The sequence below is a fragment of the Diospyros lotus genome, chromosome 5 (genome assembly GCF_014633365.1).
Source record: "Diospyros lotus cultivar Yz01 chromosome 5, ASM1463336v1, whole genome shotgun sequence".
Lineage (NCBI taxonomy): Eukaryota > Viridiplantae > Streptophyta > Magnoliopsida > Ericales > Ebenaceae > Diospyros > Diospyros lotus.
Window position 1 is genome coordinate 5051586 of NC_068342.1, and position 11717 is coordinate 5063302.

Genomic DNA, 11717 nt, shown 5'->3' on the forward strand with positions numbered 1-11717 from the left:
AGACAAAAAATCAATAGTGAAAGATGAATAGATGCAGAACATAAGATGATTAGACGACAATGATATAGAGGGTTTATGTATTTGATTATTGATTTTGTGTATTTGTTATGATGAATTCCGATTGCAAATTGATTTGATGGTTTGTACGATTATTGATTTTGTATATTTGATTATTCATAAATTATGTATTTATTATTATATAATTAATTTGATAATAATTTATTTAAAAAATATTAGTAAAATTATTTTAAAAATATTAAATTTGTATAGTAATAAAAATTATATATAATGTAAAATAAATTAAAATTAAAAATTATTAACAAATAAATGAAAGAGGGAGTAGAATAAGGATATGGTTGAAGTAAATATAATTTGTAAATTATAAAAAATATAAAATTAATTATTTAATATTTAAAATATAATAGAGAACGTGGTGGGAGATAGGTTTATTGAAATTAGATGATAATTAAATTTTAATAATTAAATATAATTATTATTTAATTAAAAATTTATATAATAATTTTAAAAGACAAATATTAATGCAAGCTTATAATATACTAATTATATGAGTGTGACAAGAACGAGTGTCAAAAAATGATTTATGAAAAATTAATAATGAAATTGCATTTGTTTTTGATATTTTATTAATAATTTACCATTTGAAATTAAAAAATTTGTTCTCGATGCGCGTAAGTCATTGGTTCCTTCATCAATCGCCGTGCAACAATTCTCTCGGCTCTGCAACAATCCATTATCGTTCTCGTTTGATCTCTGCTGTTCTGATCCGATCATGAGTTGCTAGCAAGAGCGTGACTAGAATGGCAGGGAGATGGCTACCGCCGGCGGAACTCACCGGAAGCGGCAGGCCGGTGCTGAGACCCGGGGAGGTAGAGTGCTGCCTCATCTCCTCCGTCGACATCGAGTGCGAAGAAAACCCTAACTTCCCTCATCACTTCAAATCCGGCCTCCTTATCCTCACCACTCACCGACTCATCTGGATTCCCACCTCCACGACTTCTGCGGCGGCGGCCTCCGCCATTCCTCTGGCTGCCGTGTCCCACATCTTCTCCACCACCACCAGTACCAAGAAGAAGAAGTCGACCATGATCAAGGCCATGTTCTCCAGCCCCAGGGCTCGGTTCCAGGTCTCCGCCAACCCCCAAGGCGAGCTGGACGAGAGAGGGTCGACGTCCACGGTCATCACACTCGTTTTCAGGGGCAAGTCCGCCGATTCCGATTCCTTTTTGGCTAAATTTTTGGAGGCTTGGAAGGGCCGGGCCTGGCAGGAGGAAAGCTCGACCTCAACCTCAAGGAGTCCAAGTGATGGTCCCGGAGGAGGAAGTGTAGGACTGAGGATGCCCGTGGTTGGGGTTTCAGGGATACTGAGGAAGGAACAGGAGGTTTGGGAGACTACAGATAAGAGCTTGCAAGAAGCTTTTCAGGACTTGAACGCTCTCATGGTATGTATCCCTCCTCCACATCCATTGTTACCTATTCTATGCGGCTTAATACTTGTTGAGTTGAAATGAAGAGTTTGTATGATGCTAAAATGGATTGAAAAAGGTACTAGTTGGAGCAAAGGCCTGGGTATTTTTGCGACAATAAGGGTGACGTACCCACACTTTCACCAAATGGCAAATGCCCATATGCATTGTTCTCATATTGAGAAAATTTAGAGTGGGAAAGTGTTGAATTTTTTTATCAAGAATAGGTTTTTATTGGCCTCAATTGGATGGTAATTTCCATGAGGAATCCTTTGTTTTCTATGGAGAGAGTTTTGGCATCTGGATTCCTTTACTGGGATGAGACTGTTGCCTGAACTGGATTCTAATGGCTTTCTTCCAAAAATTTGGTGATGTATTTGTTGAGGATGGAGGTTGGGGAGTGTCATGTTCCTAATAACTAAGGGAGGGATACATTATCGGGTAGAAGGAATGGGCCGATGAAAGATCATTCTTCTAGAAGGATGTTAGATAGTTGCAATATTTTGAAAGCTGTAACTTTGAAAAGTGCCCTTTTGGCGCCAAAAGCTGGCTACAATCAGTATATAATTATTGATTGCCTTCAGTATATAATTATTGATTGCCTTCAGTGTAAGAGGAAGAAAAGAAATTAATCAAAAACTTTTGATTTATCTCTCAATCTCTCCTCTCTCTCTCGGATTTCCCTCCTATCTTTCTGTCTTTCCTCTCCCTTAGAAATTCTTCTCATTTTCTTCTAATTTCTTAATTGGATTCTCACTAATTCAGTGAGAACTTCCTGTCAGATTCAAGGATATGACATTTTGGTATCAGAGCAAGTCCTAGGCCGGCAATCTCGCAAGAATCTTCCTTCCAATGGTAGAAGGCACCAAAATGAAGCAAATGGAGTTGCAACCACAGCAGGTGGTTGCAACGATGGCAGAACGTTAGAATTGGATGGAATCCATGGAGGGAGCCATAGAATCAAGGGTGGAAAAGAAGCTGGATAGTGCAGTTGGAAGGTTGAAGAATGATATTGAAAGCTAGATGAGGGAACAAAATAACCAAATGCAAGAACAAATGCAACAGTTCATGTTAATGTTTGCAAGACAAAACCAGGTAAGTCTCTCTCCCGAATTCCCTCATAGGGAGAGATCGGAACCAATATTAACTGGAAGTGGGGCGATTTAGGGTCCTACTGGGACTTTTGAAACTAAAGAAGAACCAGCTGGTCGGGAAACTTTTGAAGGAAGAAGACAAGGGGTGCAGATTGCCCAATTCCAATTGTGCATGCCCCTACCTAAAATGGAAATCCTAGTATTTGATGAACAAAAACCTAGGAGGTGGGTGAGAAGGTGCGAGAGAATGTTTAATGTGTATAACATTTTGAAACATCAAAAGGTCACATTGGCCTTTGCTTACCTTAATGACGTAAGAGACGCCTAATTTCAAGGTTGGATTCGAGACATGGATGGTTGTCAATGGACAAAATTTGCATAAAACCTATGCAAAAGATTTGGAGACAAAGGTTTGATGGATGTTGTCAAAGAATTTAACGAGCTGAAACAGGAGGAATCGGTGTGGGTGTATCAGTCAAATTTTAAGGAATTAAAATCATTTATGTTAAACCTTAACCCTCATCTAACTAAAGCATATGTTATGATTAGGAGCTCTTAAAAACCAATTCAAGACTTAGATTTTGCCAATCTCTCTTCACTCCTCACCCGGAAATCAAACCACAACAGAATAGAGATAACAAATAATGAAAAACAACAAAGAAACGAAAGTAAAGAACAATCAAACCAATCACGAGGCACAGAATTATCTTGGTTCGGACTGCAAAGTGCAATCCTACATCCAGCCTTCTCTTTGAGACAAATCCACTAAAAACCGAGAGTGATTACAGCAGTACAACTGTCCCCTATTCCCTCATGTTACAGCACTCCCAAGTACAATGAAAATAACCAAAGAGATTTTCACCAGATCGCTCCAAGGATCACTTTTCTCACAATCTTGATCTCTTCTTTCCCACAGCACTCAGCGCACAAGAGGATGACCGGTAGTCTTACAAACAAGAAAAACTGAGAACTCTGTCTGTATTTGCTATCCCTTGCCCTCTATTTATAATAGTGGGTGGATATCCTAATGAATATTATTAGATATTTACAGTTTAACCCCCAAACTATAACTAATTACAGTTTGGGTTACAACTTCTATCTAAAATCTTCAAAAGGAACTCTAGCGAACTGCCATCATTTTCTTCTTATACCATATAGTCGAGACAACCTTTAACAGCATACTTCGTCTCAAGCTTCATTAGCAGCTTGAGCGAATAATTGAGGACCACGGTCAAAATGTCGAGGCCAAGAACTGTAAAGGAAGCAATAGAAAATGTTGGGTTATAGGAAATGACAGTCGAGGCTTTAATAAAGAAACAACGACTGCAAGCAAAAGGGATAAGTTCAGGGGCCTTCCAGCAAGGAAACAAGGGATATGGCAAGGAGGAAATCAAATTCAGCCGGGAGTTGAAGGGGTTGACAACAACATCCACTAATAATCCGGCTCAAGCACAAGGAGGAAGGACTATGGAACAAAGGAGGCAGGCAAGGCAGTGTTTTCATCGTGGAGACAAATACACTCCTAGGCATCAATGTAGAAAGCAACTACTTTGGCTAGAAGAAGAAGAAATAGTAGTAGAAGAGGAAGAGGAGTCAATGGTTAACCCTGCACCCAGATAGCAACGCGTGGGAATACTTGTCGAACTTGCCCTAACAGTTTCCTCAAGCTACCCAACTTCTCTACATTTCCAGAGGACAAGAAATTTTTTAGGGGGGGGGGGGGGGGGAATTGTCATGTTCCTAATAACTAAGGGGGGATACATTATTGGGTAGAAGGAATGGGCAAATGAAAGGTCATTCTTCTAGAAGGAAGTTAGTTAGTTGCAATATTTTGAAAGTTGTAACTTTGAAATGTGGCGGCCCTTTTGGTGCCAAAAGCTAGCTACAATCATTATATAATTACTGATTGCCTTCAGCATAAGAGGAAGAAAAGAAATTAATTAAAAACTTCTGATTTACCTCTCCCTCTCTCTCTCTCTCTCTCTCTCTCTCGGATTTCCCTCCTATCTTTTTTCTTCCCTCTCCCTCTGAAATTCTTCTCATTTCCTTCTGATTTCTTAATCAGATTCTCACCAATTCAGTGAGAATTCAAGGATCTGACAGGGAGGAAGGTTAAACTGTTAAAGTAATGTTGAAAATTCATTTACGGCACTATGTTAAAAACACTAAAGAGACCCTCTGAGATCTTCAAAGTTCTAGGCCTACCTGATTAGAATCTTTTTGCCAAGTTGACCTGTCTATTATGCTGCCATTCATTGGCTCTTCTCTAGTAGAGAAGATGCTTGAAAGATTGGAGAGAAAGACTTTGTTCAGGAAGGACCATACCTTAGCAATAAATTTTTCTAGACTGCTCCAGCAAGGTGATTAATCTCATCATCAGTTGCCCTCGCATTTTTAGTGTAAGGGAAGTAAAAGATGCAATCATTATCCTTTGAAATTCCCAGTGACTCATGGAAAGCAGGTGTTAACTGAATCTCTGTCCAAATGGCACCCCAAATTGCTGAAAAGAAAGCTGTAATGGAATAATGCAGATCTGGAGCTGCACTGCGCTCATATTATTAGAGCCATTGAAACTGTCTCTGTGAAGAAAGGCTATCTAACCAGATTGAGTTATTGGGTGGCTCCAAGTCTAATCTATCAGGCAACTATATTTCCACCTCTCTTTCTTTATAAAATTTGTTGTGGAAACCCAGAACTCCATATCCATACCCTTTTCTAACAAAGTCTTTCTTGTGCACCCTCAGTTGCTAATACAGTGGCTTCTCCAGTGTGCATTAGACATGCCATGAAAGAACTTGGTTTTCTTGTCATCTTCTGAGCCAAAAATGGCATGCCTTTTTTGTCTCTTTCAGAGATTAAAATTGGTTGTTCCTTCTTTCCTTTGATTTTTCCATGCTCCCATACATGTGGAGTTTCACCATAAGTTTATCCCTCGTCTACCTGCACAAGCCAGTGACTGTTGTAAGAGGGGTGGGCATCCAGCCCCTGCCAATTTTTAAATATGCACCCATTTAGGAACATATGCAAAAGGGTAGAAAAAGAAGACAACTGGTAACTAGTAACTACCAAATCCAATACCTTTGGTTTTTTCGTGTGATGCCATCTGTCAATGATGGGTCAGTTGGTCTCATCTTCGTGCTGCCTCATGCATTGGAATGCCATTTTTTTATAACATTACCCTTCCTTGTTGTTCTTGATATTGTGAGCATCTTCCAAAAGCCTTGCTACTTTTAAGTCCAGCCTACCAAAAAACACCTGCATATTTTTCTTATTCAAGTAACCTTTGGGTAGTGTCTGGTTTCTAGCTAAAGAGAAGCTTGGACTCCCTTCCATCACATGTGCCTTCCACCAACCCTTGGCTGTCATTAGAAAGCGAACTACTTGCACAACATGTTTTCAATGTGGAAACATGCTTGATGCTTGAGCCCCTAGAGCCCCTTGGATCCAAAGCTATGTGAGGAGCTAAGACTGATTATTTGCCAGAACATTTTCCTTTCATTTTGTGGAGATGGGGAATTGTCGTTCCCAGACAATGAGGTTACAGAAATAGGCTTGCGCTTCACTTACATGTGTCTGCCATGTTATTTGTTGACTACTATATTTAGTAATAGATGTTACTGGTTTTTACAGAGTAAGGCTAAAGAGATGGTTATGCTAGCTGAGAAGATGAGGCAGAAACTTTTGTCAGGTTCAAACAATCAATCTGGGGCAGCAAATGATGAGGAGATGGGTTCCAAGGAAGAGATGCAAGATTGGTTGTTGAGTGTTGGTATTGCATCCCCAGTTACAAAAGAATCTGCTGGTGCATTGTATCACCAACAGTTGTCCCGTCAGGTACTCTTCTAATTTTGTGTCATGCATTCTATCATTAGCTAAAGGTTTTATTAGAATGCATGAAACACTATTCACAAACAGGCCTTGATCCTTTTAGAGAGGCAATGGTGCAGTTGGAATTTCAATATTTTGGAACTTAAATGGTTTGATGTAGGCCCCTCCCAACTTCAATATTTGTCTCACAGTTATTGATGGATGCAACCTTTTCTTTTTTATTGTAGTGATTCTTTCATATCATTAATTGAATTTCTTGTTGTCTTGTAATGAAAGTTATATTATTTTAATATTGTTGTGACATTAGACAAATCAAAAGTATTGCAGGAAATGCTTATCAACTGAATTGTGCAAAGACTTGTCCCCTGAAGTTGACCTAAACAAATGCAGTTGAAAACTCAATTACATAGATCTCAAATTTTTATTATTTTTCTTACTGCATTGCATATGTTTTATTTGTTTTAAATATGTTTATACATTTCACTGTGAACTTCAACTGTTTCATGTTGATATATTTGATCAATTAAGTATATTTCTCTTTGTTTACTTGCCAATCTGGTGACAATGATCAATCTATTTTCTTTTATCTATTAAAACTTTTTGGATTTTCATTCTCTTACCAGCTGATGCAAATTGTAGATATCAACTCAACTATTTATTTCTGATGCACCTCAAGAGTGTTGCTTTAGACTAATTGTTGTGAGGCATTATGAGCTGTTGCTTTCATTTGTTGAGCATCACGTGACTTGGTTTAAGAGTTGGTTTGTGGGGGGTAAAAACCAACAAATGTATGTATCCAGTTCTCGTTGGATATTATTCACATCCTAAACTATTTATCGTTTTCTTTTTTCCTTACTTTTGGGGTAGATTGAAGTAATTCCACTATAAGATGGTAAAAGGGACAGAGCATGCATGAAGTGCTCAACAAAATTAATTTCATCTTTTTGTGGGTGGATGTAATTTTTATAAATTTTATATTGAACTGTAGAATATAATCAATATATAGATTGACATGAAGAATCCTAGAATTTTCTTTAAAGAGAGAATGGAATTTATGAAGTAAAGACATTTTCAACTTATGTAGCCCTAATTGCACAACCCCAAAAGTAAAAGCTGCTCCTGTTTCTCTCTTTTTTCGCCTAGCTTTCCTTTCCCTTACCAACTGGTATCCATTTATCTGTTATTATTGGTTGTGAATTTAATTTTAAATATCTAGAGTTTTTTTTTATGTGAAAATTGGCTTATCTTCTGTAATCCATGCTCGGTATAACCAAATTAATCTAAAGATAAATACTAAAGGGGGCTGGCTCTACAAATTAGTCATTTCTTAAGATCTCAAAAATGGTAAAGAGCCATCTTCAACGATGCCTCTATTGAATGCTGCAGAGTAGTTATCCTGCCCGTTTGCTTTGTTAGGGGCCAGTTTCTCCAAGATAATGCATCCAAAAGGCCTCTCTGCTATCTCCACCTCCTCTTACTTTTTATCTTCCTCATCACTCTTTTTGTACTTCATTCTGGTCTCATTTGTAAGTTGTTGGGCTAATATGTTTGAATGTTAAGATCTTGAACATGTTCAGATCTTAAATTTGTGAAAAGCATTATATTTAAATACATTTTTCATAAGAAATGCCTGTTTCATATATATAAGAAGTGACTAATGGATTGGATGGGATGCAAACAGAGAATTCTTTTTGGTTCTTATTTTGAAAATTCTTCCTTAATCAGTTGGCAGATTTTGTGAGAATCCCACTTGAGAGGGCTGGAGGAATGATCAATTTAATAGATATTTATTGTCTCTTCAATCGTGCACGTGGTACAGGTCTGTGCCATAGAGCTCTTGATTCTAATTATTATTTGTTATTACTTTTTTTTTTCCTTTTGAAATCCTCCCATTTCTTGTCATATATCTAGTGAAAGTTCTGTCTGATTTATTTTTCTTTGGTTAGAATTGATATCACCTGAGGATTTGATGCAAGCTTGTACCCTCTGGGAGAAGTTTGATGTGTGAGTGCTGCATATACTTTCAACTTGTTCATTAAATTGAAGCCAAAGCATATTACTTTCCCATGCCTAGTGCATTTTATTCAATTATAATTCAGGCTTCAAGATATATGCATAGTGACTATGCTTTATTTTGTTAAACAGCCCAGTAATGGTTAGGAAGTTTGATAGTGGTGTAATAGTCATCCAGAGCAAATCTCGTAGTGATGAGGAGGTAATCTCTTTTACCTTGAACGTAATCCATCTTTTTCTGATAATGATGGCATGCAATTTTATTCACAGTATCCTGCTTTGAAAGTATTGGAAGATGTGGTGGGTCATAATCATACAACATTACTGTTTTCTTGTGCCTTGGAATTTTGGCAAGTAATTTTAGTGAGTACTCTTATATGAAGATTTGTGCATGTAGTTGTACATGTATGCATGCATATGTACATATATTAGTTTTAATGGCTAAGGAGGCATGGACACTTCCAAAAATGATGTGTCATTTTTGGAAACTATGGTGGATAAAACACTTGGAAGGATGCTCCCAAACATGCTTTGGAATCCCATCCAAACATTCCAACTATTTTCTACTTGGCTTAAACTTGTTTCTGACATGCTGCATCTTGATTTCTCTTGAAATTTAATGTGAAATTTAAATGCATTTCCTATTAGGAACGATTGACCATTGTGATAATCATTTTTCTAGATGAAAGGAATTTGAAGGAGGAAGGATAGAAAGAATTGGAGGACAGATTTACTTGTCAGTTGTCAGGAAAAAGCCTTGCAAACAAATAGGAATCTGTTGCACATTGATCAACAGAAAAATATAGTATGAAGCATACCATGAGTTTCATGCAGTAATTTTTGGATTGATTCAATGTAACTTCTTTTGGAAAGTAATTTGGGAAGGATCTGAGTTGCTAAATTTACCATTCTGGAACATGCATACCAATTTGGAATCCCAAGGGTATTAGTGGTTTTCAATGAATGCTTGTAATTCGGGAGAAATTTGGGAAGGATTTGAGTTGCTAAATTTACCATTCTGGAATATGCATACCAATTTGGAAATCCCAAGGGTATTAGTGGTTTTCAATGAACGCTTTGACTGTGTTTAGGGGCTTAGGTTTGAAGTCAGCTTTACATGAACCATTTACTTTTTGAGACATTAATTTGGCTACAATTGCTTTGTTATAGACTTGGAGAATGGCTAATATTTTCTGGTGTCAGTTCACTGGTGGCATCTAATTATTGGCATTTATTCAAACTCTATATTAGGTAACTGCTCAAGTTGCGCCTCAATAATCAAGTTCTCTGATAATTGTAGGTTTTCTCTAGAATCAAATCCCTTGTCCTAAAGCCTGATGCTATCCGAACTGGGATCAGTGCTAGTGATGCTGCAATCACTCTGGGGATTGCTCCAGCTATGGCTAAGGAGCATCTTCTTGCTGCCGAGAGCAAAGGTTTGTTCATGCCACTCTTCCTTCAAGAATGTTACCGAGCATGCAGAATGTAAAGTTTATCATTTGTCCTTTCAGGTCTATTATGCAGAGATGTAAGCGCTGAGGGCTTTCGGTTTTATGTGAATTTGTTTCAAGAAATCAGTCTAGATGATATATACTTGTAAGTGATATATTCATTATTATGAGTTGCTTGCTTCTCTCGATGCTCCTCACTATTTTATTTTTTTTCTCTTCCTATACTGTTTTTCGTTAGCCCTGACAACATGCAATTGCAATTGTTTTGTTGAGTTAATTTTCTTTTTCCTTTTTTGGTCTTTATCTCATTATTGACTGGGATGAGCTTCAACTAGAATTTTCCCAAGTCTGCCTCAGAATATGTTGTGTCAGCCTTAGCCCTGACAACATGCAATTGCAATTGTTGACTTATTATTTTTGGTCTTTATCTCAATTATTGACTGGGACGAGCTTTAACTGGATTTTTCCCGACTCTACCTCACAATATGCTGTCAGCCTCCTTCTGAGAGGCTTTGACTTATTCTCTAAAATATATCTTAATAATGAAAGTTGGACGAGTGAAAAAGCTTGGTATTTGAGCTTTTTCTTCTAGAATTATTTTATATTGTTCATAGACTTATCCTGAGGGTGAATGTTGGTGGGAACAGTACGGTTGCTCCTTTGTAACTAGAAGGGTATAGGTTTAAGTTGTAGAAACTGTCTTTTTGCCAAGTAGTAAAGCTACGTACAAAAAGACAACCTTTGTAAAGGAAGCCTCATCTATGCATCTCTATCCGGAGATGCACAACTTCAAGTTTTCACCAATTTTCTTGAAAACTGAGAATTTGAACACGAAAGTAAAATGAAAATGGTAAAAGACAGACTTTCTCTTGTTCTGTGCCATCTGATTATGATAATTTTTCGTGTACAGAGAAATAGGTTAAAAGTTTGCTTCATTAGTTTATCAGCAAAATGGAAGAGACCGTGATGTTTCAGCTACCTGAACCTCTCTCTCTCTCTCTCATTTTTTGTTTTATACAACTGAAAAATTTATGTGCAATAAATTTTGGACTGTCACAGGGTAAGGGATCATGGCACGTACAGTTCGTGGGTTCGTGCTGCCTTTGCTCACTAGGTTTGCTGCTCGAATTGCCCATTTGCTTTACTGTCATGCTCTGCCTCAAAATCCAGTTTTTATGCTGAAAACTGTCATTACAGAAATTGTGTCATTTCCTTTGGCTTATGGATTGGCTGCCCAAACTGTTTAGGGAAATTCAGTGAAGTTGTTGAAGTCACAGACCTGAAGCCAAAGTTCAGACAAGGAGGAGGATTGAGTAGTAAATGATTTTTCCTTTGCTTGCCCATTCCCAATGGACAATGGAGAAATTTGACAGCAGGGGCACGCAGCGGAAGAATTCCTACATTTTTGCATTTGAAGTGTTAAACAAACCCACCCTAGCTGATTCCGATTGTAAAGGAAAAAAAGGAAAAGGTTCCAGTCATCTCCCAACTCTCTCTACTGTCGAAATAAACCATAATATACTTTGTGTTGTAGCCCCTTCTATTTTTGTACATCTCTAGGTATAAATAATTTCACATAAACCTTGCTTGTGTTGGTACCTGTTTTCTTCCATTTAATTATTGTTATGTCAGCAGCCCTTTAAAACTATTTTTCATTTCGTAGCAAATAAGGCACCACTTACCTGTTCTATGATGGGGTTTTTTTTTATAAGGTTAAGGATTTTTTACTAGGTTTTTCTTATTTTTATTTTTTGTCTCTCCTATCTTTCTTTCAAACTCTCTCTCTCTCTTAAGTCATTAGCCTCACATGTATGTATATATTTATTGATCTTCTTTTCATATAACTA

At 37.4% G+C, this 11717-nt stretch overlaps 1 protein-coding gene across 2 annotated transcripts; it reads left to right on the forward strand.

Annotated features, from left to right (window-relative positions):
- Positions 1–684: 684 nt before the first annotated feature.
- Positions 685–11518, forward strand: LOC127801281 (vacuolar protein sorting-associated protein 36). Of its 2 annotated transcripts, none has more exons than XM_052336244.1 (9): positions 685–1460; positions 6209–6412; positions 8132–8225; positions 8353–8410; positions 8552–8621; positions 9720–9855; positions 9931–10015; positions 10930–10984; positions 11118–11518. In XM_052336244.1, exons 1-8 carry the CDS (start codon positions 819–821, stop codon positions 10982–10984), a joined length of 1344 nt encoding a protein of 447 aa, XP_052192204.1. In that variant the 5' UTR covers positions 685–818; the 3' UTR covers positions 11118–11518. The 2 variants fall into 2 exon arrangements, with proteins under 2 accessions (XP_052192204.1, XP_052192206.1); XM_052336246.1 differs by having other exon boundaries at positions 11128–11518.
- The last annotated feature ends 199 nt before the right edge of the window (positions 11519–11717 follow it).